Genomic DNA, 27,160 nt, shown 5'->3' on the forward strand with positions numbered 1-27,160 from the left:
ATGTAAAACTGCTGCCACACCAGGAATGGGTTTGTGTTTGTACAGAGACAAATGGTTAAATTCATGATCATATTTTTGAAAATACTGCTGAGCTACTGTGTGTAAAATGCTAAAGTTCTATCTTGAACATGTTTCTCACCAATAACATATCTTTCTGTATTGTTTTTAGGGGAATGTCTAATTCAACGAGAACAAAAAGGTGAGCATTTATATTTTTTTATAATGTGATATTGTAAAGTTAATTTCAAAATGTGCATAGTATATGCTAAGGAGGTGACCCAATAACAAGAGTCTAATAAATGGGTACATTTATTTCAATCTGTATCTGTATATCATTTTCAATAAATCCTATTAAAGGTATCTTAAAGTAGACTGTTTTTTATTGAAGTAATAGTGTTAAACTTTTTTTTACAAATGCCATCTATGACAGCCGTGCATATGGTCAAGTTGCGGGTTTCACTCTTCATGTCTCCAGCTTATTGGCAGACTTCTTTTGTAAATTACTAACAGCAACAGATATCTGTAATCCAAAATGTATTCTTGTTGAATCCTTGAAAAATATATGCCAATGGCCACTATACCAGTTTCTAAAGCATTGTTCTAGAGAACATTATGTATTTCTTTAGCAGATCATATTCTTGCAATCTCAATGATGTCATTTTGAATTTAATAAGTGATGTAAAATATGAGGACATAAGCAGTGCATGGCTGAGGCATTGCTTAATTTGCACACCAAAAAATATGTGCCAGGGCCCACTTTAGGAGGCCACTGCAGCTTGCACCGCCCATTGCCCCCGGGCAGTGCTGTCAACCTAACTACTAACCATCATGCTCCTACAATTATGACTCTTCAGACTGGTTGAGGGCCTCAAATCTATAAGAATACCTTGGGTGGCAGGAATAAGTCATTTTTAATGTATGTTGAGTTAATAAACAACTGTTTTGCTAATCTCTATATGAGACAGACAGTGCCTCCATGTGGTAGACTGTGGTAATTACTGGTGCTGACAACTAAGTGCTGGTACCGAGCACCGGAAACCACCGCCTCAAATCAAGTACAGGTATAGTTAGCACTGTAATTATAGTTAGCTCTGTAAATTATTTTGGTGAATGTTGCATCCTTTTTGTTTTTTAAGCATTTGTTTTACCTTATTTTAACACTTACCTATTATATCACTCTAACCTTTTTTTTGGCAGAAATTTCTAGGGTTACTTTAAAATTTTCTTTTTCTGTAAGTCAATTAAACTTCTTTATTTTCAGAAAATAGAGTGTGTATATATATATATATATATATATATATATATATATATATATATATATATATATATATATATATATATATATATACTTGCATCATTGTGCACATATATTGCAGTGCTCAGAATTTAAACATGCAATTAATTGGATGATTTTGAGTTTCAGCTTTAAAAACTTGCAGAATTTTTGCACAGAAGGTTTGCGTTATTTTGCACTAATATATAGTTTACATTTAAGTATTTCTTTCACGTTTATGGCAGTCATTGGTAACCATGTGTGTGGACACTTTCACTTTAAATACCAATCAATCCTCCTAAGACGCGTCATGTGATCAAGGTCTTGAGAGACCGAAACGCGTCATCGAGGCCAAGGTGGCACATAAGACTTAATTAAGAATCAAGAAACACAATATTGGCGGTTCGTTCTTCGTTATTTCCTGCGGAAAGGGAGACGCTCTTAAAAGAAGGAATTGGTGATTTAAGTGCCGGGAAGGCTTCTTTGGCAAACGGCGGTCCCCCTCCCCATCTCCGTCCGAGTGGCAGGAAACTCTGTTTGGCGTTAACCAGACGTTTTTGTTGATCCTGAGAAGGAAAGCCATAGTAGCACTTGGATACCTGACATATCATTTTCAACTGAAAGGACGCGACGGAGTAAGAGTTGGAGGACGCATACAACGCAGATTGTCCAGAAGAGGTAGTAAACAAGAGACATTTCCAGAGGGGAGGCGTTTAAATAACAAACATTGGATATTGTATCAGCAGTTTGTTAACTCAATTAGCCTGGGATACAATCTCTCACCATGACTGCAGACGCGCTTAGGTGTAGAGAGGCAGCAGCAAACGCCATGTTCGATGATGCACCAAGTATCCCACAACAAGCTAGGTCTCTAGCTGGTCCATCTAATGGGGGCAACACGAACATTAAAGAAATGTATAAGAAACTGGAAAAATTTATGAAAGTGGAACAATCTAAATGGTGGGAGCATAAGTCCCAGAATAGATATCTGGAAGTTGGGCGTGTACCTAGGGGTTTACAGATTATGATTGCGGCAAATTATGAAAATCCAGACCCAAGTATGTTACGTCAATGGGCGGAGAGCAATCTGGACTCATCTAAGAGATTAATCGAAATCCTTGTAAAATATGCTGAAAATGATAGGATTTGAGTGATAGGATTGCAACACAAATACAAATCGATGCACTTAATGTGGAAATAAGTAAAATTGAGAATAATGACACCACGTCCAAATATCGTGAAAACATGACAATAAGACTGCATAAAGAAGAAGAAATAATCAAACAAAGAAAAACATTTAAATTTCAACGCAACAAACAAGATTAGGAGCAAGGTAGGATATTTACCTTTGCAAAGAAATATGACGCGCTAAAAGTTGGCAGCAAAGCACAAAATCGAGGCGACCGACAGCAAAGTGATCGCAATACCCCAATAGTTTCCACATCGGCATCTGATTTAAGTTCGGCGGTTGACAGTGAGTCTGATAATGAACAAGCCAGTATGACAATGCCGTTGGTGTTTCATAGGTTTTCCTTGGCATAGGAAGTGGATTTCCAAAGACAAGATCGACGACAACCCTCTGTTCAAGAAAACAAAAACAAAAAAGTGCACAAAGATGCAACTTCAACCGGCGGGCAAGACGCAAACTCCACAAGAGGAGGGAAAGTGTTCAAACCCTGATACAACAACAAGAAATGGAAACATCAACCAACTACTAAGAGGCAAACAATAGAACGGTAATCAACTTAACACCAGTGACCCTCGATCAAGCAGAAGTCCAATTGCTCTCACTTGGACTTTCGTATTGCCCAGACAGCAATTTCTACTATGTACAGACAAGAATAGACGTATTTAAATTTATACGGAAGTTAAAATTGGGCAAATTCCATCAAATAAATCTAACAGGCGCCAGGAACCATACAGACTCAAACACCATACCGCAATCTGATGAAGCAACCACTACCACACTAACAGCTTTGGATGCTGCACTGCTACGTGATCTTCAACAACTACAAAATGAATCTGCACAATCACAGGATGGCATTGGTAGTCCAGATAACATTGCTAATGGCACAACACCCACCAACTTTAAAGCCAAATCAATGTTTCAACCAATCATGACAAGAGATGGAATTAATGTATCTAATGAATTAATTACTTCAGATATAAAGCAACTACAGCATCGAACTACCAGAGGGACTAAAAAATATGATCACTAGCAGGGTGCATGTATGAAATTGATTATAGAATTATAACTAAATGAGTATCAGTGGGCGTGGCATACTCGGAATTTCAAGCAGCATGCTGGTAAATGCAGTCCGTAAGAAGTGAGTAAGTATTATTCCTTAAGTAGGCTCAGTCCCCCTGTGTTATATCAAAGCTTCAATTATAACCTTTAGCAGGAAGTAATGTCCGGTTTGTGTGCGTATTTTCACCCTTAGAAGAGCGTGCTTTGCAGAAGGAAAGGTTCCCATCCAAAGCCTCTTCACTCCTTTAACTGATGTGTAGTCTTGGATGACAGCGGTGCTCCTCCCCACGGCCAAGGACAGCCGTGCAATTAATAGTTCAAACAAAAGGCCCTTGAGCTTTGGCAGGGCACACGACGCTCTTCCTCACCATCCGTAATAATTACCTTGCAGATGCACACATTCAGGGCTTCCTTTAGCAATTTGCCATGTCCGACGCGTTTCAAGGCAGATACGCCCCTTAATCATGGGCTGCTGCGCAGGGGGAATGAAAGCACACTTCTTGATTCATTCACCCTTTTATTGAATGAAAAATGCCCCCAGTGGGCGTTGCATACTCGGAACACCAAGCAGCATGCTGGTAAATGCAGTCCGTAAGAAGTGAGTAAGTATTATTCCTTAAGTAGCAGTCCATGATTAAGGGGCGTACATGTCTCAAGGGCGTTTTGTTTGAAATATATATATATATACGGGGGGCGCTAGGTGGCGCCAGACCAAGATGGCCGCACTGATGTGAGGCTCCCGACCGACTGAGCGTCTCATCATATCCTACAGTGATCCTGCTGTCTCTCCTACGTTGCTACTGAGCCCCACTGCCTGCCTCTCGATGTGCTGATTCCGTCGATACCTGGCTTGCCCTGACTAACAGCTCCTGGTGTGACTGGTGGCCTGTTTTGGCCCGGGCGGCTCCTGGTGCTTTTGGTGCTACCCTCCGGATCGGCCTCCCACTGCCAGGACGGCCCGGTGCTTTGCGGCCTGGTTCCACGAGGCTTAAGATCATCCCTGAGGACGACGACGGACTGCCTCCGGGGTCTGGGGGGGGCTCCGACCCTTGAAGGTGAGAGCTGCCCGCTGCCTTTGGGCCCCGCTTGGTGTGGCCTGCCTGCCTGCCCCCCCCCCCCCCCCCCTCTGCGGCCTGCACTGGTCCCTGCACTTTCTGCGCCAAGACCCCGCCATCTTGCTATATCTCCTGCAGGGCTGGGGGGGCCTGGAACAACTACGCCGCCACGGCGGCCTATTGCCCCCCCCCCGGCACTGACTGTGCCTTTCCCGCTTACCTCCGTGGGGGGGAGACCGGCTGCCTGCTCCTTCCTGACCGGCCCGCGGCACTGCACTGCTTCTGTGACTCTCCGGAGCGGCTCCCTCCTCTGCGGTGACAGCCTGGGACCCTGTGGTGAGACCGGCGCGGCTCCTTTCTTCTCCCTGCGGCGGCGCATCAGGTGGCGGCCTGATCGGGATTGCCCCGGGACGCCTGGGGAGGCACCATTTAGGTGGGGGAAAATTGCTGCCGCCTGCGCGGCACGCCCCTCCGCTCTCCTGCCAGCCGGCCGGACCCTGCCTCGCTCTGCTGCGCCCGCGGTGCTCGTACCCCCCCTGTCATCTCGGAACATCCCCTGCAGGGTCGGGGAGGTCCGGGGGGGTCGCGCTGCGGGGGCGGTCTCTGCGCTATCCTCCTGGGACGCTCTGTCTGCTACTACTGCCTGGGGCGCCCTTTCCCCGGGCCGACTATCCCACGCTGCCAGGATAACCTGAGCCTGCGCCTTGCTGGGTCCTCACCTACTTGTACCTGAATGCTACGATCCTGCTCGGCGTCCCTGGACTGTCCTGTTTTGCATACCTCGCCCTAGGGCAGCTCCTCCTTCTACATCCACCTCCCTCCCTACTTACCTGCCTTGCCACACTTGCTGCTCTCCGGAGGGGCCTACAGAACCTACAACATCATCTACAACCCGGGGCTCTGCTCTCTCTACCTACCCTCCCCCCCCCCTCCCCCGCTGCAGCGACACTGACTATTGCCTTTCTGCCTTTATCCTCACCTTTGGTACTAGCTCACTGGAGGAATTTGCTGGACTCTCTGCCTGAACGGGGACACTGCGTGGGACGTCGGTCCGCGGTGCCGCCAGCCCCTTGGCGCTGAACTCCTCGCCGCCTTCCGGTGGCGGTATTATCTGGCTGTCTTCCTGTGGCCTCCTTGCAAGTAGCCTCTCCTCTGCCAGCAAACTATAGGCCGGTGGGGCACTATCAGCGCTTTCGGCCCGCTCCTCCTTGCGACCTGGCGTCCGTCTCCCCTTCATCGACGCGGGCGCCCAGAGGAGGCATGGGCCGCAACGACGCCAGGCAGTCCAAGATCCCTTTTGAATCCAAAAAGACTCCCAAATCGATTCCGGAGCCTGAAGGGGGTCCGCCCTCCCAGGAGCCTCCAGATGAAGACTGGAAGACGCTGTTGCTGGGTCTGAAGCAGAGCCTCTCCACAATCGATGCCAAGATTGACAACATCAACACTCGCATGGACAGCGTCGTCTCTAAGCTTGAGCAGCACGACACCCGCATTAAGGAAACGGAGGATAGAATTTCTGTCTTGGAGGATGGCGCCACCTCAACCAGTAAACAGGTCACTCAAATGGATAGGCTGCTCAAACTCATCGCTGACAAGAACGAGGACTTGGAAGCGCGGTCTCGGCGCAATAATGTCCGCATCCTTGGCCTTGCCGAAACCACCAACACAGGTAAAATGGAGACCTTCGTGGAGAACATGCACGTTGAACTCTTCGGTGGGGAATCCTTCTCGTCACATTTCATTGTGGAGCGGGCCCACAGATCCCTTGCAGCTCGCCCGCCTCCTGGAGCGACTCCGCGCCCCATCATTGTGCGCTTCCTGAATTATAGGGACAGAGACTCTGTGTTGCGACGAGCGAGGGAGGTGGGAACTGTAAACTACTGCAACACCACTTTGTCCTTCTTCCCAGATTTCACCTCCACTGTTCAGGAAGCAAGGCGTAGGTTCGCAACGGTTAAAAAGAAGCTACAGGCGCTGGAGATTCCCTATGCTATGCTCTACCCTGCCAGATTGAAAGTGACTTTCCGAGGTAAAACTCCTCTCTTTCACAATCCCCAACAGGCGGAGGACTTCCTTAAGAGCTGCAGGGCGGAGCGGAATGATGATGGTGCTACACTGCGCAGATCTAGGTCACGATCACCGCTGTCGCAACAGGACTGAGAGACACTGAGATGGAATGGGCCTCCCTTTCAGTCATGACTTGGGCGTGATATATTGATTTTGACACACTAGGTTTTGTGGGCTTTGTCCTGGGGTGAGCTCCACTCGAGGCAGAACTGATTGAGACTACCATATGCGCTCGGTCACCCACCTCCGCCCCACGTTAGACGACAGGTTCCCTGTGGTTAGTGGGTGTAAGTAAGGAGGTGGTTCTGTAGTGTAGTTACTAGTTTCCCACTAGGCCCTGCGCATTGGAATAACATAAACAGTAGTATCGACGTGGAACTGCAGATATTCCAGGCCTCCACTGATTATGCTAAACTTAATTGGGTTGTGTTACCAACTAGCTCAGAGGTCACTGGAAACTTTCTTCTCTGCATGGGAAGTGATCAGCTTCCTTGGCACAGACAAGAAGGGATTCAGTTTTCCAACAACCGTGCAACATGACAACTTTGCTCCTCAGATCAAGAGTCAATCTCTAGGGTCGTGTGAAACAATAGACATGTATTTCACTCAGTCAGTCTAGTGCAGTTTACTTTCACGAGATGTAGAGAATAGAGAGACGGGCGTTTGTCAATAAAGGGTTAACATTTATTGAACAGTCTTTCTTCTCGTACAAGAGAAATGTATTGCCACAATTGCAAGACTTGTTATTATAAAAAGTACGTACAGTAAGATAAGGATTGCGAAATAATACTGTAAAAGCATTGATATGGTTTCTTAGCCATACAATGGTTTAAAAGTAATAAAACATATATACATTCATATATACATTAGGCTAACATACTCAACTGGTGCTTCTAACTACGCCTACCCCAGTGTGCCTGACCTAAGCCTAACACGTGGAAGGGAAGTAAGTAAGTAGCTTTAAGTTAAGTTGGTTTTGCCAAGGTTTGCTTCAAGAATTCTCGTCTAAGGGTTTAGTCAACACCATACCTCTGAATAGAATGATGGAGGATTGGTATCTCCTTCAGGGGAAGCTCGATATCCCAGTCACCCGCAAGGGTAGACCGGAAACGCCGGAGCTGGATTTCTCTGCACGAGAAAGGCAGCGGCTCTTCTTCAGCGCGTCGAGGAAGGAGGGGGGACAGCGTCCGCGGGCAGCTGGAATCTGCTGGATGTCTTCGCAGAGGGACGGCTGTTCAGCTCCTAAGCGTACTGCACCATAGTTCGCGCTTTAGCAGCGATAATGGTATCAGTAGCTTCACCACCAAGGGGACAGCAGGCTGCAGCGACAGAGTGCTAGCTTCACCAACACGGGGTCTTGCAGGCAGCTGGCATCAGCAACAGTAGCTCATTGCTTAAGGCAACGTTGGTAATATTTATACCTGACAGGTGCCGGGTTTGACGCATGTTTGCTGGACATAAGACGTCAATTAAAGATGTCACTAGGAAGTGATAGTTATCAGTTGCTCATTAGAGTTCGATTACTAATCAAAACACAGCAAGCGGGGATTTCCAGGTTTGCTGAGTTTTTATCTTGTTGAAGAACTCGGAGTGTTAATCTAGGAATATCAGATAGTGACTTCTGCTCTGTCATTGCACTAATTGGTCGCAAAGGAAGTGGCAGAGAGCTATGCTGGAATGTGGCTCTGTTCGTGTGAGGCCAGAGATGACTTTTCAGAAAATCGCACTCGAACGGTTATGCCAATATAGGGAATAAATGGATTTATAGCCGAATAGGGGCATAAGGTCACAGTATCGATCAGGAACCTAGATAAACACATAACAGTTCGGTACGTCTGGGGCCCCTAGTTCCGGTCCCCTCTATGGGCGAACCCCTAAGACCCTCCTCCCTCCTGGGAGGTGGTATTTGTGTTCTACTCTGTTTAGGGAGTACTTGGTATGAGTTTTGGGGAACCGGGTGGGGGTTGAATTCCCGGCCAGTTGGGGTTGCCGGTGTGGGTGGGAATGGGTTTTGTTCCACTGCGAATGACCAGGTCATTTTGGATTTGTTGTCCCTGGGTGGCCTGAGGGGGGGGTGTCTGCGCAAACTGTGCCCTATGTTCGGAGGTGAAAATGCTTTGGTCTTAAACTGTGTGCTTTTATGCTACAAGATGATGCATCTGTATGAATGGGTGACGTAGAGTCCGAGCCGCCTGGGCTTCAATTCCAGCTGGTGTCATGGAATGTCAGGGGACTGAATAACCCCAGAAAGAAGAGGCAAATCTTGGGTTATCTGGACAGGCAGAGGGTCTCAATTGCTATGCTCCAAGAAACACATCTGTTGTCTGATAACGCATCTCCCTTTGCATCACGATGGGCTTCCTGCAGGGTATTTTCCTCCTACTCTAACTACGCCAGGGGTGTTGCGATCTTGGTCAGGCAGGGGTTGAGGTTTGTCCCAGCGGGGATGGAGGCGGACCCCGGGGGGAGATACTGCATGGTCTGGGGGACTCTTCACTCCCATTCGGTCCTTTTTGCCTGCTACTATGGCCCCAATGTTGATGACACCTCATCGCTGCTCACATTATGGTGTAAAATTCAGACCCTGGGTATAGGTCATGTGATACTAGGAGGCGACTTTAATGCCGTCGTCAGGCCATGCATGGACCGCTCTCACCCACAAACGGCGCACTACTCTCACACTCAGCGCGTCCTCTCTTCCTTGCTCACTGATCACTCCCTCATCGATTCTTGGCGGCACCTGCACCCTTCCCTTAAGCAGGGCACTCACCACTCGGCAATACACTCCACATGGGCGCGGTTAGACTATGTGTTCTTGTCATCGGGCCTTTCCCCCTGGCTGACCAAGGCCGTACACCTTTCAAGGACATTCTCCGACCATTCCCCGGTCCTCATCTCGCTGCGCATCCCCCTCGAGACCTCCCCGTATCTCAGCTGGCGCCTCAACCCCTCACATCTTACTGATTCCGCCTTCAGGGCTGATCTTGAACAAGACATTCAGGATTTTTTCGCCCGGAATGTAGGGTCGGTATCTGACCTCACTGTGGTGTGGGAGGCCTTCAAGGTCACGGTCCGTGGGTGGTGTATCTCTAAAGGGGGTGGGGTACTCAAATCCTTACGGGGGGAACTTCGCAAACTCGAATCCGAATTGCGGGAGCTTGAGCGCACTAGTACGAGCGAGTCCCGGGGCCATTCTTCAAATGCTCTCCTTCGTGAAAAACTGAACGAATACACCGAGGCGGCGGATAGAGAGTGCAAATTCCTCGGCAAGCAACACACGGCGTGGGTCTACGGGGAGGGAGATAGGCCCGGTAGGGCACTTGCCTCTTCTGTACGCCCCCCTAGGTACAATGGCTATGTCACCACTCTGTTGGATGAGCACCGGACTCCGCAACGGGACCTGCCTGAGCAACTCCGCATTCTTACCAAACATTATTCCTCTCTCTACACCTCTCATAGGACAGTTCCTATTGACCTGAGTCCCTACCTAGATGATACTGCTATAGCCTGGCTTGGCCCTTCCCAACAGAAATTCCTACACCACATACTCGAAGTGGACGAGATCAAGGACGCCATCATGTCCATGAAGTCGGGCAAATCGCCGGGCTCCGATGGCCTGCCGGTCGATTTCTACAAAGCATATATTCATATCCTTGCCCCTATACTCCAGCAGGTTTATTATGCTTCCCTCGAGGGTGGCCTTTTGCCCTCGTCCATGCGTGAGGCACTCATCACTTCCCTATTGAAGCCTGGCAAGCCTCCGGAACACTGCGACTCCTACAGGCCTCTCTCGCTACTTAATACGGATGTCAAAATCCTAGCGAAGGTACTATCTTCCCGCCTCAACCTGCTAATGGAGCGCCTGGTCCTTCCTGACCAGGCGGGTTTTGTTCCCAATAGGGCGACCTCCCATAATTTACGCACTCTCCAGGCCGTCCGACAAGACATTAACCCCAAATGCGAGGCTGCAGCTGTATTTCTTGACGCCACCAAGGCGTTCGACTCCCTTGAGTGGGATTACCTATTTGCCCTCCTTGAACGCATGGGGATCCCTTACAGCTTCCTCGACTGGATTAAGTTGCTTTATGGTGAGCCGCGTGCTTCTGTCCTCCTCAATGGAGCACGATCTGCCTCCTTTCCCATCCATAGAGGCACCAGACAAGGTTGCCCCCTCTCCCCTGTTCTATTCGCGATAGCCATCGAGCCGCTTGCTGCCAAACTCCGACAGCATCATAACCACCGCTCTCTGATATACCCGGAACGGCAGCTCCTAGTCGCTTTATATGCAGACGACATCACCCTCTATATTGACAAGCCACGAGACAACCTTAACCCCCTGCTACGGGAAATAACTAAGTTCGGTGCTATCTCGGGAGTTCAGATTAACTGGTCGAAGTCTGCCCTTTTCCCCTTAACTGATAAGACTACACAATTCCCCCTGGACTACCCTCTGATATGGGAATCCGAGGAACTCAAGTACCTCGGCGTAGTGGTCTCCCGTAATCGCGAGGCCCTCATTAGGGCAAACTATGGCACTGCCCTGGACAAAATCACTGACAACATTACTAAATGGATCCATCTCCCACTCACGATGGCAGGGCGCATTTCCCTTATAAAAATGGTTGTCCTTTCTAAGTTGCTCTACCTATTCATCAATATACCCTATAGCCCAGGCTCTCACTTCTTTCGTGCCCTTGATTCCCAACTGTCGAGACTGATATGGGGGGGCAAACAGGCTAGGATCAGTTTGAAGACGCTGAAGTTACCTTATCGCCAAGGCGGGTTTGATGTTCCTGACTTTCGGAGGAACTATGACTGTGCCCAGGCTCACTTCGTGGCTTACTGGCTACATCCCCCTCCCTTCATTGCCCATATAGCGGTGGAGGATGGTTATATGCGTCCCGTTCAACCATCAGGTTACCTTTATACCGACTCTAGTGCGACGGACCGTGACCCTTCTACTGTGGACTGCACTGTCCAGGCCTGGCGTCGTATTGCGGCTCATATGGAGGTTACCTTTCTATACTCACCATGCATGCCCCTAGCTCACGACCCCAGACTGCGCATAGCCGGGGAGGAGATAGGGCGCAAGTTCTTCAAGAGGCTAGCGATTCATACCTGGGGGGATCTCTTCCTCCAGGGGCAGTTCCGCTCCTTGGCGCAGTTTTTTGGGGAAACCCCTCCCACTGTCATGGACACTTTCCTTTATGTCCGTTTAAGGCAGAATGTCAAAGCAGTTCTCCCGAACTTTCCTGAAGAGCCAGAAACCCTCCCCCCATTACATTCGCTTTTACAAACCGAAACCCCTAAGCATGTGGTATCCATGCTTTATAAACATGCTCAGCCTGCCCCGTCGCCTCCCCTGCTCAAGGCCCGCAGCGAGTGGGACGGGGACCTTGACGCACCGCTCTCTGACGACCACTGGGAGGAAAGCTGCACACATACCACCGCAGTGACTGGTAATACCCGCTTGCGCTTAATCCACTTTAAATTCTTGCACCGCACTTATTTCACTCATTCCAAACTGTTCCGTCTTGGCCTCCGAAATACCGGCCGCTGCCTCCGTTGCGGAGCCGAAGGGGCTGACTTCTTCCACCTGGCGTGGACCTGCCCTGCAGTGGCGGTATATTGGCGTGCCGTCTTCAGAGCTTTATCTGATATGGTTGGTATCGGTATGGAGCCCTGTCCAAAGACTACCTTGCTGGGGCACGCGGTCCCGGCACTAAAGGCACACAGGAAATTTTTTGCACTGGGACTTCTGTTGGCTAAACGCCAGGTTGCCTGTAGATGGGGCAGAGGACGAGCTCCCAAATTTAAGATCTGGCTCCATACGATGTCTACCTGGCAAGATCACCTGCACAACTATTCTGAACTCTTACCGCACAAATCACGCCCCAAGGATATATGGGGGCCCCTCACTGCCTATCTGCTCCGACACCAGAGCGAAGACCAACCTGATACTTGAAGTGCTCTTCCCCTTCCCCTTGTCCCTGGCCTGCTCCTTGCCCCGACTGTACGCCTCCTGCACCGCCCTCTCCCCTGCTTCCCTCCCTCCTGGGAGTGCGCTCCGTGGTCCGAGCCTGTCTGTCCTCTACGCCTTTTCCCGCTCCCCCCCCCCTTGTCCCACGTTACTCCTATGCCTCTTCTTCACGGATGGTCTTCCTATGCTCAATGCCCAGCTCTGCAGCCTGCCTCTACCACAGCGGCGCCCTGTTACTCGCGACACCACCATGTTATATGTAGCGTTACACACATGACCGTGGCAATCTACTGAACTCGCTGACTTAGAGGTGAGATGTCCTCCCCCCCCTCATCTCCCCCCTCCCCCCCCCTCCCCTCCTCCTCTCTTCCCCTCCTATCCTGTGTTAGCCGATAGCATTCCTAGGGTGGGGACCACACTGATTCTGGCGGAGACCACCTCTGTATTCTTTTTTCTGTATTCTGTGGTGCCCCACTCCTGCATCCTCTGATCCACATACAAGGTATGGTGGTACATAACGGGTGGGATTGTTCCTAGTTCTATGTTTTTTTTGGGGAAAAAATTACAAAAGAAGCCTCATTTGCATTCTCCCTGTATACGGTCTGCCTTCTCCTACTGCTGGATTTCTTGCTCTACCGGACTGTGCTTCATTTCTCACGCGGCTGGCCCTGACGGGTTGTAGGCGACATGCTGTGTCTACCCATCCTACCATGTTGTGTTCAGTATGTGCCTACCTTTACCCTCCTTCCCCCTGTCTTTACGAGGTTGCCGGCCTGAAGTCTCAGGTTGTAGGCGAAGGCCATGTGTAGTGTATACTGCTTTAACATCTAATAAAGGCTTATATATATATATACAGACAGACACCAGTTAAAAAAGTTAAACATCAAAGGGTTAATGAAGGTAGGCCATGAACTTCTAGTGCCACCCCCTTTTTTTTTTAGCTCCATAATGTATCCTCATCACTGTCAAGCAATGTATCATGTGATCAAGCCTCTGGCTAGAGGCGAAACGCGTCATGCGGGCTTGCTGGGTGTTATTCGATTTAACGGAATAAAACACTGATTTGCACCAGAAACTGGGTCTGACTTGTTCGTTTGTTAAACAGTCCAAGCGGAGAGACTATGATGCTGTAGCGTTGAACGAAGTGAATGAAATTCTAAACACCGTGACCGGCTTCTACGGTGGAAGTTAGACCCCTCCCCTACGGATTGGCTCGGCGGCAGGAAGCAACTGATTCCCTAACCCGGAACCACATCTTTACACAGCTTCGGCGAGAAGCACACCGCGAAGAGCCCCTGGATACCGAGGGAATTGCCTGCCGAGGAATGGGAGTCGAGGGTCGTCAGTAGCAGAGAAAATCTGACGGCGGTTTAGATAGCCTAAGAAAAGGTAGGACTGAATCGGAGATTCCAGTGGGGAGTTGTGCGGACTGTATGAGTGCGAGCTAACTTGGGGATCCGAGGAAAAGGCGCCATAGCGGTCTCAGGGTTGAAATCCAACTCCATTCACCCTTAACATTACAACTTTACAGTTGCAAGCAACAATGTCCGCGGATACATTGCGGAGCAGGGAGGAGGCGGCAGAGAATATGTTTGACAAATCTCCGGCTGGGGAATCAAACCCGCAAGGACAGTTACCGTCCGATATCACCACCAATGCTAATCCCACATTAAAAGACATGTTCAGGAAGATGGAAAAACTTATGAAAAAGGAGCAATCAAAGTGGTGGGAGAATAAATCCCTATCCCGATACTTGAAAGTTGGGAGAGTACCGAGGGGTCTGAGAATAACACTTGCTCCAAGTTATGAGACGCCAGATCCTGCAATGCTCACAGAATGGGCTGAGACCAATTTAGAGTGCTCAGGTAAATTAATGGGAATCCTGGCCCGCTATGCAGAAAGTGACCGTTTATAAATACAAGCAGAAATAGAACAACTTGAAACGGAAATAGCAGGACTGGGGCCAAGTGAACAGGTGGACAAATTCAGAACTGAAATGATGCAGAGGGTGAAGAAAGATGAGGAAATTATAAAAAAACGAAAAACGTTCAAGTTTGAACGGGACCGCCTAGACTACCAGAAGGGTCAGATATTCACATATGCAAAAAAATATGAGAATGTGAAAGCTTGTGCGAGGAAAACAAGGCAGACAAATGTGGAAAACAAAACTGTTTCAATTCCCTCCACAGACGTAAGCCTAACATCAGGTAGAGAGTCGGAAAACGAGGCTGCAGGACCCTCCACGGTGAGGTCAGTGAAGCTATCATTGGCGCAGGAAGTAAGTTGCCTGTGTCAAGACCGGCGTGACACTTTAAGACCAAGAGTCCAAAGGGGAGCACAGGCAAACAGCTCCGGGCCAACCAAAAGCGGCTTGCAAGGAGGAAATGCCTCAGGTACAAAACAAACAAACAAAAATCAAGCAGCCAGGGGCCGTTGGAACAAATCGAACAGAAAGGTGACTCCAAGTTAAAAGAAAAATCCATTATTAACCTCTCAAATATCACCCTGTCATCTAAAGACGAAATGATGCTAGGCTTAGTGTTATCTTACTGTCCGCCATCGTACTTTAATTACGTGGATGCAAGAATGGACTCATACCGTTTTGTACGAAAGTTGAAATTGAACAAATTCTTTCTCCTCCAACCAAAGAGAAAAAAACAGATAGCAGCGCATACTAGTCCCTCCAGGTTGGAAGTAGGGGATCGTTTTGCTTTTGATGAAATTTGGGATTTACAACAGGAAGGAGAAACATATATGGACTTGCCCCTAGTTACATCAAGGGAGGATCAAGCTATGAGTAGTACTCCTTTTAAACCCAAGTCAACTTTCCTGCCAACCTTAACACATGACAATTTGGATGTATACCATGAATTAGTTACCAAAGGGCTCAAGCAGCTATACATAACCACTAACAAGAAACGCAAGGTTGCCAACAAAAAGAACCAATGTTATCAGAACCTAATCAAAAAACTGGAATCTGATAAGAATGTGATCGTCCGCCAAGCAGATAAAGGCGGGAAAATTGTTCTATGGCCACGAGAGATGTATGTTGCTGAAGCCGAAAACCAACTATTGGGACTTTGTGTTATAGGAAAAGCAATTTGACAGCTTTAAACGCCTCTTGGCAAGAACAAAACTCAAAACTAATGGCATGGAGAAGCGCTAAATTGTTATCTAATGATGAGTATAATTTCATGAAAAAAGATCACCCGGTAATACCGACTTTCTATCTCATACCAAAGATACATAAATACATCAATGTACCACCTGGGCGTCCGATTATATCGGCCATAAATAGCTCAACTGAAAATATCACACGATACATAGACTTCTTTCTCCAGGAATGGGTGAAATGGACACCTCTGATTTTATAAGAAAACTGAAAAATGTTGTTTGGAGTACAGAATGTTTACTAATAACACTCGATGTAGCTTTGTTATATACATCAATCAAACACTCTGATGGTATGAAGGCTGCAGAATTTTATTCAAACAAGAGGTCTATGAACTTCTCTGCACACAACAGAATGTTGTTGACAATGATGCAAATCTGTCTTGGACAGAACTATTTCCTGTTTAATAACCAAATGTACCAGCAGGTTAGGGGGGTTGCATGGGGGCCTGCTTCTCCCCAAGCTTGGCATGTCTCCACATGGGACTTTGGGAGGAGCAGGTCCTTAATTGCACCCTAAGGACAGTAATGCAGGAACATGTACCCATATATCTAAGGTACATTGACGACCTATTTATGATATGGCGAGGGTCACTGACAGAAGCTCATGACTTTGTGGAGGAATTAAACAAAAATAGCCTGAACTTAAAATTCACTTCACACATAGACACTGAGTCAGTGGTGTTTCTCGACACTAAAGTCTACATAACAGATACTGGTATAGCCACTATGATGCATAGAAAACCCACGGCCGGGAACACCGTATTGCATGCTTCCAGCCAGCATCCTCACCACCTGATCAGCAGTATTCCCTTTGAGGAAATGCTGCGGATCAGGCGGATAAGCAGCACAGATATAGATTGCCAGAAAGCCCAGGAGGAAAGTAAGGCACGCTTTTTGTCCTGAGGCTACTCAGCCAAAACGATCCAGCGGGCAATTAACAGATCAGTATCTATTACGAGGGAAGAAGCATTAGCTGTTAAGGATAAACCCAGCGTGTTGTTAACAAAAGACACAACAATTAGGCCCAAAGTTATAACCACGTACAGCAAACAACACAAGGAAATCCGGCGGATTTTCTACAAAAATTGGAACTTAATAACAGGGGACTCTGTTTTTGGTAAATACATTACAAGTAAACCCAATATGACTTTTAGAAAATCCACATCTATGGCAGATAAATTAGTAAGCAACTTCCTTGAAAAGCCGGTTTCTGATACATGGGGGGCCCTCGGTGGAGGTTTTAAGAGGTGTACTGTCTGTAAAGCATGCAAAAATGGGTGTAACAAGACCCAATATATGGTGCCATTTAAAAACAAGCCTGTATTAATTAAAAAACGCATGTCATGCAGGACTGATTTTTCAGTCTATCTGCTTCAGTGCCCATGTGAACTCCGGTATGTGGGTAGTACCCGCCTACCAGTACACAAACGGGTATTGCAGCACATTAGGGCCATCGTGGGGAAAGATCAGACATACCCGGTGGCCCGTCATTTTGAGAGTCTGTGTAACAGTGACCCTTCAGTTTTACAGTATTATGCGATCGATTGTGTCATGCCACTTAAGAGAGGGGGAGATAGAGATGCAAAGCTCTGATTATTGGAAACCAGGTATATAATAGAACTGGACAGTAAGGCCCCGCGGGGTCTAAATGCAAGTGAAGATCTGTACACATGTCTTTAGTTCTGTAGTTATAATATACCTGAGCAAATATGTTAACACGACGAATAAACTTTGCACTCTATGCTAGACACATCTCTTGCAATTTTCGCATTACACCTATACTTATGTCTTAAACAATGTCGAACATGATGGTATTAGCATTTTTACATCTAAGGTGGTGTGAGGACCAACGGAAATGATTATTAACCTCCTTCCACACCCTTCTATGATTTTATAAATGTAATGTTTAGATTTATTATATAGAGAATTGCAGTCTTTTGCACTTATGGTTGGAGTTCGCGATAAGAATTGTTAGTATACAATTGGAGCCCATATGAATTGTTTTAGGCAAGAATCCTTACACATAACCCTTCTTTTTCTTTTTTTTTTTAAAGAAATGGTGTCTATTAATTGGATATTATCATGTGTCTAGAACTGTTTTTAAACATAATATTTATTAAGGTTTTAAGAGAAACTTTACGTATATTGCTGAAATTTGCACGTAAAATATGCTGCTAGGTTGTAATTTTAAATTAGAGGTTTTTTTTACTAAATATAGACATTTTGTCTTTTATTGTAAATAATGAATATATAATTAAATTAATGATAGGATAAAAAACCTTTTGTATATATATTTTCCTCTAGTTTTTCTATACAGTATAAAGATTGTATATAAAATGTTAATTTATTATTGCATATTTTTGCACGGCATATGTGTTGCACAGTTTTGGACAAGTCATATCATTAGGAAATATGGCACTGCGCCATTTATTCAACATAAACAGACACCAGTTAAAAAAGTTAAACGTGCAGTGGGGACCGAGAATTTGGGGTTCTAAATAAGGGTACTTTTGTAATGTTATTTCACATAGGAACCTTTAGCCACACCTACATCTCGAACCGCTGAACGAACTTACACCAAATTTGGCAAGGAGGGAGATGTTGGTTCAAGGAAGTGCCTTTTGCCTACTTGGTGTAAACTTGTTCAGTAGTTTTTGTGAAATGTAAGCCGAAAAATATAGTGATATCTCTGACCGTGGATATTTCACAGTGGTTTTGTGATTAATCGTGAATGCGCATGCCAAGGAAATGCTCTGATTAGCTGGACGCAACCTGAACAGAAAGCTGCAGCTGCCATTTTATCTATTGGGAATGGTTTCCGAGGCTGAAAATTTGTGTGAAAGACCACATAAGGGGTCAGGGTGGGGATACCCTGACCTTTCGTTGAGCAATGCGGGTCTTAGTGACACAAGTTTTGTGTCCAAAATTGACTTATTTCGTTGCGCACCTGATATTCGCGACTACAACATGACCGCTAGTGCAGCCCCCATGTATTATCACAGGGATATTGAGACTATCAACGTTGTCACTAATATTGTTGGAAATATAAAAAAAATATCAGTGAATCATTAATACACATTGTTATAGAGATAATGAGACTTTGATTTTTTTATCGAGTTATTTATATAGTGAGTTATGTACTGAGATGGTTATAACTAATTATATAGTTATAATTTTTTTATGTGTTGGTGGCTATTGAACTCTTGCTTTTGCTTTCACCGTTCACGATGTAACCACAGGGATCCCAATGACCAATGTCATCGCAAAGTCCGACCTTTCCGTGAAGCGGAAAATAGGTTTTAGAGGTGGTTGTTCTAGAAATCCACTAAAAAAACATGAGTTTGAAGTGTTCAGCAATAAACCCCTCGTGTGTAAAATACTGTAATATGTGTGTAAATATCTGTTCTAGACTTTATGGAAAAGGCACAATCAATGCGCTTAACGACATCACCAGGACGTCCCGAAAATGGGAAATAGGTCTGAAAGATGATTTTGTAAAGGAACTTAGCACAAAACTATGAGTTTAAACATGCTTTGTAAGAAGTATGTATATAGTAATATGGGTAGTGCGATGTTCAGAATGGATTTGTTTACATATTATTTTTAGATGTGTTGGTGGTCATTGAATGTCTGCTTTTGTTTTCCATTTCCACGACGTGTTCTCGGGGATCACAACGTCATCCTGAAGATTGTCAAAAACGAAATAAAAACCTTTATAAAAAGATTTTACAATATTTTGGGTACTAGGGTGGCTCTGACAAGAGCTGTTGCGTTGTTTGTGTTTATATGGCTGCTACACATAAGACCAAATGCAGAGTTCCAGTCCCCTCGGCTGTTGAGGGTAGTTGGGTACCTACTACCTCCCTGTTACCTCCAGCAAGTCCCACACAGTCAGCTTGCTTAGAGGGCTTTGAGGCCACACCCCCTCTCTGCACCACTCTGCAAACGCATCTCCTAGCACACTACTGGTTGGGGAATGAAGTTCTCTTGGATGCTAAGGGACCTTGGGGACCAAGAAGCCCTCCTGGTACTTTCTGTAAGTCCTACACAGTGGGATTCCTGAGAGCTGGTCAGAAGCTCGCCCCCTTTCCACACCATTCTGCAAACACCATTGCTGCTTAAAAAGAAAATCATAGAAAATCACTGAAAAAACCAAAGGTTGCAGGTAAGTTATAGTTAAGATTTCACATTTAAAAAACCTTAGAAATTCACTGAAAAAAACCAAAGGTTACAGGGGCATTTTAGTAAGGATATAGAATTTTAAAAAACATAGAAATTCATTGCAAAAACCAAAGGTTACCGGGACGTTATAGATAGGCTGAAATTTCACTTGTACAAAACCAGACAAATTCAGCAGTTGTAGTTAGCTGAGCTAACTATAACTTGCACCCCTGCAATTCACTGCTTATGGCATGGTAAGTGACATCACTGATGATATCTCAAATGACATCACTGACAACATCACTGATGATATCATCCAGAGGATCTCTGATACACCCACTCACACCCCAATATAAAATTGTTATACACCCACTCCAACTTCCACACTACCATTCTCAAAATCATTAACACACCCGTACCAGTACTTACACACCCACTTACTGACTCATAGCTCTGCATGCACATCCACTCACTCACTCACCCTACAGTGACTCATAACCAACTTACTCACTACTACAGCCACTGACATATCCAACATACCCATACAGCCACTCAGACACTGTCAGTCTCTCATAGAGCTACTCCCACACCTAGTCACTCACCCATAGAGTCAAACACACAGCCACTTACTCATCTATACAGTTATAAACCTACCCACTCACTTATTCATACAGATACTAACATATACTCCAACATACAGCCACTCTCACAATCACTGTCTCACACATACAGTCACTCATATACCCCAACACTCACCTATACTACCATTCACATATGCAGTTACTCCCCCATATACCACTCACACATCCATTAATTCACTGACACAACCATACACACACTCAGTCACCCATACAGCCCCTCACAGACATACTCACTAACCCATACAGCCACTGACTCAGCCACTCACTCATCCATTCAGGCAGTCATTCACCCTCTCACCGACCCACACAAACACTCAGGCTCCCACATGGGTACTCAGACAACCAATCAATCACCCATACAGCCACTCACGTACCCACTAACCAACCCATATAGACACACTGATACAGACATTCACACAACCTAGTCACTTATCCATACATTCACTGAGACACCTAATCAGTTATACAGTCAGTCATGCACTTATAAAATCATCCATACAGGCACTCATACACCCACTGATTCATCAACACACCTCTGAAAATATATTTAACACTCATAAACATTTTAAAAACACTCACAGTCACTGGATGATGTCATGAGTGATGTTATTTGAGATGTCATGAGTGATATCATCATTGATGCCATTGACCACGTCATGAGTGATGTAATATGTGAGATCATAAGCAGTGCATTACGGGGCGTGAGTTATAGTTAGCTCTGCTAATTATAACTACTGAATTTCTCTGGTTTTGGATGAGCGAAATGTCAGGCAAACGATAACGTCCCTGTAAACTTAGTTTTTTCAGTAAATATATATATATTGCTCCACTTCACCGTAGCTGCCAAACTCATGGGGGTGCCTAACGCCATTGTGATGGTGAATCACTTAAACAAATCACAACCAAAAAAAACCTGCACAGGGTTTGTTAATCTATCTTTTTATTGTATTTCAGATGCATTTTGGCGATAAATTGCCTTTCTCAATATTTCAATTAAAAGTTCAACTAAAAGTTCAACATACACCCATCTATTGGGTTCATATAAATATAGGGAACTCCGCCCTCATGAGGATATTTACAAGAAATAAGCTGAATCACCAATTTTAAGGATTCCATTAGCTTTATTAAGCAGTGAAACTGGCAGCCTGCTATCTAACCAACACATTTTGGCTCCTCTAATTAGCCGAGTAGTTATCATTAAGGTTAAATTAGCTATTTCCTTCTCAATTACAGAGACCCAGAATTCATCCTCTAATTTTACGTTGTATAATTTGAAATGTTGGTATTTACCCGTCTTTCAGCACTTTATACAATGTATTGTACTTTCCTTATTCGGCTTATTTGTACTATATTTAAACTAGCTGTCATTTTTTATTTTTTTCATTTTTAAAACTCTAGGTGGTCTAGATTGGACAGGTCACCAAAGTCTGGTGTGGAAGTGGTAAATAGTAATGAGGGATGACGACAAAACCCGAGATCTTGAGAGTTATATCATTTAATTTCAATGGCCCCCCCACCCACCTCGCCGGACACACACTCGACGCCATCTTCTCATCCAGCAAAGACATCGCCTTCAGCCACGCCACAGAACTCCACTGGACGGACCACAGCTGCGTCCACTTCACCTTCAAAAGAACGACGATCCACCACCACCAGCAACAGGTTGCTCGAAGAAGCTGGAACAAGATCACAGCTGACCAGCTCGCCGCTTCCCTGAGCCAGCACCCTCCGGCCAGCTCAGCGAACCCCAGCCAGGCCGTCGACAACCTCACGAAGTGGATCAGCAACTGCGCGGACGAACTCGCCCCTCTGAGGACCCCGCCCAACAGACCCGGCAGTAAGAAAGCCCCATGGTTCACCGACAAACTCAAGAGCTCCAAGAAGAACTGCCGAGCCCTCGAGAATGTCTGAAGAAAGGAACCCACACCGGACAACAGGACCACCCTCAAGCTCGCCACCCGGAAACACCACCAACTGATCCGCACCGCCAAGAAAACGGCTTTCAAGAACCGACTGGACAACAACGCACACAACTGCAAGGAACTCTTCAACATCGTGAAAGAGCTCTCCAACCCCAACGCCGGAAACAATGACATCACCCCATCGCAAGACCTCTGCAACTCCCTCGCCTCCTACTTCCACAACAAGATCGCGGACATACACAACAGCTTCAGCACCCATCCGACCCACGCCACAACCACAGCAACGCCACCCACCACCACCCTCCGAGCATGGACCCCGATCAGCACCGAAGACACCGTCCGCATGATGAACTCCGTCCACTCCGGATCTCCGACCGACCCCTGCCCTCACCACGTCTTCAACAAAGCCGACGCTGTCATCGCACCCCACCTGCGGGACATTATCAACACCTCATTCGACACCGCCACCTTCCCCGAGAGCTGGAAGCACGCCGAACTCAGTGCTCTACTGAAGAAACCTACGGCAGACCCCACCGAACTCAAGAATTACCGCCCCATCTCACTACTCCCGTTTCCAGCCAAAGTCATCGAGAAGACCGTCAACAAACAGCTGGCCGCCTTCCTCGAGACGAATGGATCCCTCGACCCCTCGCAGTCCGGCTTCCGTGCCAACCACAGCACCGAGACCGCCCTCATCGCCGCCACCGACGACATCCGAGCCCTGATGGACAACGGAGAAACAGCGGCCCTCATCCTCCTAGACCTCTCCGCGGCTTTCGACACGGTCTGCCACCGCACCCTTGTGCAGCGCCTCAGCAACGTCGGAATCCAGGAGAAGGCACTGGAATGGATCGTCTCCTTCCTCGATGGAAGAACACAGAGAGTTCGCCTACCACCGTACAAGTCAGAGGCCACCGAAGTCATCTGCGGCGTCCCTCAAGGATCCTCGCTGAGCCCTACCCTCTTCAACGTCTACATGAGCCCCCTTGCAGCCATCGCACGCCAACACAACCTCAACATAATCTCCTACGCCGACGACACCCAGCTGATCCTCTCCCTGACCAACGACCCCGCCGCCGCCAGAGCCAACCTGCACGAAGGGATGAAAGAGGTAGCCGAGTGGATGACGACGAGCCGCCTGAAACTGAACTCAGACAAGACGGAGGTCCTCATCCTGGGCTCCTCGCCCTCCGCCTGGGACGACTCCTGGTGGCCCCCCGCCCTGGGCGCCGCACCCAAACCGACGAACCACGCACGCAACCTGGGCTTCATCCTGGACTCCTCCCTCTCCATGACCAGGCAAGTCAACGCCGTCTCCTCGTCGTGCTTCAACATCCTGCGCATGCTTCGGAAGATCTTCTGGTGGATCCCCACGGAGACCAGGAAGACCGTCACCCAGGCCCTCGTCACCAGCCGACTGGACTACGGCAACGCACTCTACGCCGGAACCACCGCCAAGCTCCAGAAGAGACTCCAGCGGATCCAGAACGCCTCAGCCAGACTCATCCTCGACATCCCACGGAACAGCCACATCTCCGGACACCTGAGAGACCTGCACTGGCTCCCCGTCAACAAAAGAATCACCTTCCGGCTCCTCACCCACGCACACAAAGCCCTACACGATCAAGGTCCGAGCTACCTCAACAACCGAATCAACTTCTACGCTCCCAAACGCCACCTCCGATCTGCCAGCCACGCCCTCGCCGCCGTTCCACGCATCCGCAGAGCCACAACAGGAGGAAGGTCCTTCTCCTACCTGGCCGCCAAGACCTGGAACTCCCTCCCGGCCGACCTGAGCCTGACCCAAGACCACCTCTCCTTCAGGAAGATGCTCAAGACCTGGCTGTTCGAGCAGTAACGGCACCCCCCCCCCCCCCCCCCTAAGCGCCTTGAGACCCTACGGGTAGGTAGTGCGCTCTATAAATGTCTTTGATTGATTGATTGCCTGAACAACAAATGGAAGGCTAAGGCTATTGAAGATTGGATCAGAAGTGATTCCCCATTTGTAGCTCTAGCCCTGTTGAAAAGCTGGGCTGGGTTCAAATGTGTTTCCAGTGCAAAAGCAATGCATAAAAGCATAGCAATCTAGATTAATATACATCTTAAGTATGACATATGTACCGTCCAAACAGAAATAAAGGATAGATGTTCAAGGGTTAGTGGCTATTTAGAAGGCAAATGAATTACAATTGCAAACATCTATGCCCATAGCGTAGATAACCCGATTCCCTGCTAGATGCAAGTTTCGGGTACATTTATTTTAGGAGGGAGTTTTAACTTTCTTCAAAACCCAGAAATAGGTTCCTCAACAAAAACACAAAGGCAAAATAAGCCCAAAACTGCAAAAATATTAGTAGAGTATCTAAGGGTTTTGAACTTAATTGATTTATGGAGAGAAAAACATCCAACCCAGCTAAAATATTGCTGTAGATCAGAGAGATATAAACCGATTGCACAGTTGGATTATTTTTTATAATCTTCAGGCCTTGGTCTCTATAAGTATAGCAAAAAGCTTTTCGGATCACTTGTTAATGAAGATGTATGTGAATGGTATTAAAATTAGCCGCCCTGCACACAGATGGCTGAGCAGGAGCACTGATCCGTCACAGATATCTCAGATCACTTAAGGTATATTTAAAAAAATCATTCAAATGTTTACAGCAAATGCTTGCTAAATGTCCCCCTTCTTTTCACACATGCGAACATTGTTTGTTGTTTGATGGGTGCTGTATTGCCATTGTAGATCATTCGGCAGTTGTGTTTGCTTCTTGGCATCAGTGAGAAGTGAGAAGCTGCAGTTTATTGTTGTTGCTTTTTATACTTGGCTACTCAAAGGAACGTACAATTTCTTTTCCACTGAATTTCACTGCTTTTGTATCAGTTTTACTCCTCAATCTCTCTCATTGTTAAAATGTAAAACTTATTGGGAATGACAGGACAGGTGGTTTTAGACCCAGCAATTTCTGTCTGGCTTAGACGCAACCAAGCCAGACAGATTCCACCATCCTAGATAGGATGAGTATGATACACTTGTCCGATAGCTAAACAAAAATTGTCGTGTTGTTCCTAAGGAAGGAAAGAAAAAGATACAGTCAATGATGCAGATGATTTATGGCAGGGTAACCAGACGGTAGCCCTGGGAATCCATTTTGTTGGATTTAATGCCCTCACACACCCTGTCAGGTGCCATGCTTCATCATTTGGGCCTGCTCCTCGTTGGGTCGGCGGTGCAATACCCAACGGGCAACACCTCATAGAGGGGCTCTTTGGCGGAGATCTTTTTCCAACAGCCGTATGGATGAAGTGCGGGTGTGGGGCCAGAACTAAAAGGTAGACGTGATGTGGTAAATTAAAATAAAGCTAGTGGTACCGGGAATCCTTTATTCAGAAGGGCCACTGCTTTAGTTAAAAAGCGATTATTCCAGAGGAGAGCGGTGGAAAATAATGTTTCCAGCTAACATCTAGAATTGTTATAGTCCGGTCAACATGTTTCTCGCTACTGTGAAATTTGACTAGTGATTCTTCAGGACCTAGTTGACTATTAGCAAGTATCTAATGTTGTGAGACTGTCTACGCTGATACCCTAGAATGTGGTGTCTGTATGCTCATATGGCTACCACATTAGTGGGTGAAGGGAAAACCAATGTTATATTACCCTTCTTCTAGTTGTGATTGTCAGTACCTGTTGAAGGAAGAAGAAGAGCATATCACAAACAGATTGGTAATAGGTGCATCAGTGACTGTAGTACTTGTGCATTTCGCATGCCAGTGAGAGTCACGTGTGTCGCAACACCATTGCACAAGTGTATCAAACCCTCTCACGTGTGAAAATTTGGTGAGACTGGCATGTGCGGATATATAAAAACATTAGAATAAAATTGGAATAACAATTCGGTATTCGTAACTCGCAGTCATTCAAAGACTCACCTAAAGTTAAAAACAATCAGACAACGACAGTGTCCAGCGGGTAAAGCTCCAGGGAGTTCTTCCACCACAAGGCTATGCAAAGGAAAAATCTTAGTGCCTTGTGACATGTATATATATACAAATGACTTATTGGTGATTGTAATCTAATGTAAACGCTGTGTCTTTAGGGCATTACTAAAATATAGTGTGTCCATATACTCAAGTGTTGGAAAACATGACAGTGGCTCTAAACTTACATTCAGTTCATGTTATTCTAAAAATGTCCAGAAATGTAAGGTTATGGTAGAGAGGTATCGGACTAGGGTGATCGGACAGTATAGACCTTGTTAGTACACTTATAGGTTTGCTGGTTAACGAATATCCTTTCTAAGGTCCCGAAATAAGGGCATGCTTGTTATCGAAACAAAGTTTGGTAATCTATGGTGGGCTTTAGAGTTGGCTTACAACCCACGACTAGGTACCGGTATGAATGCATGCTTGTTGTTAAGCCAGAAAGCTTGTAAGCTTGAAAGCTTATTCTCAACGATATTGACAATGACTGTAAATGATGAAGTGTTACCATGTTTTCACTCGGTAATTTATTACATGTTAGCGTGGAACCAATTTAATTGTTAGCGGTACATTATTGTAATTGGAGGCTTGGCTCACTGCTACTGTGTAAGCTATGCTGGTTCCGGTTGTATTAGGATGACAAACTTGCAGTAGAAAAAGT

General features: G+C 46.5%; 1 protein-coding gene across 1 annotated transcript in view; it reads left to right on the forward strand.

Moving 5' to 3' along the window:
* The window catches only part of CPZ (carboxypeptidase Z), a 309,764-nt gene that overhangs the window by 111,774 nt on the left and 170,830 nt on the right, over positions 1-27,160 (forward strand). The window contains exon 2 of the mRNA XM_086964143.1: positions 170-199. Within this exon, the coding sequence (XP_086820269.1) occupies positions 170-199 (30 nt within the window). The remainder of the gene's footprint in view (positions 1-169; positions 200-27,160) is intronic.

This window comes from Lissotriton vulgaris, chromosome 3_2 (assembly GCF_964263255.1).
Source record: "Lissotriton vulgaris chromosome 3_2, aLisVul1.2, whole genome shotgun sequence".
NCBI lineage: Eukaryota > Metazoa > Chordata > Amphibia > Caudata > Salamandridae > Lissotriton > Lissotriton vulgaris.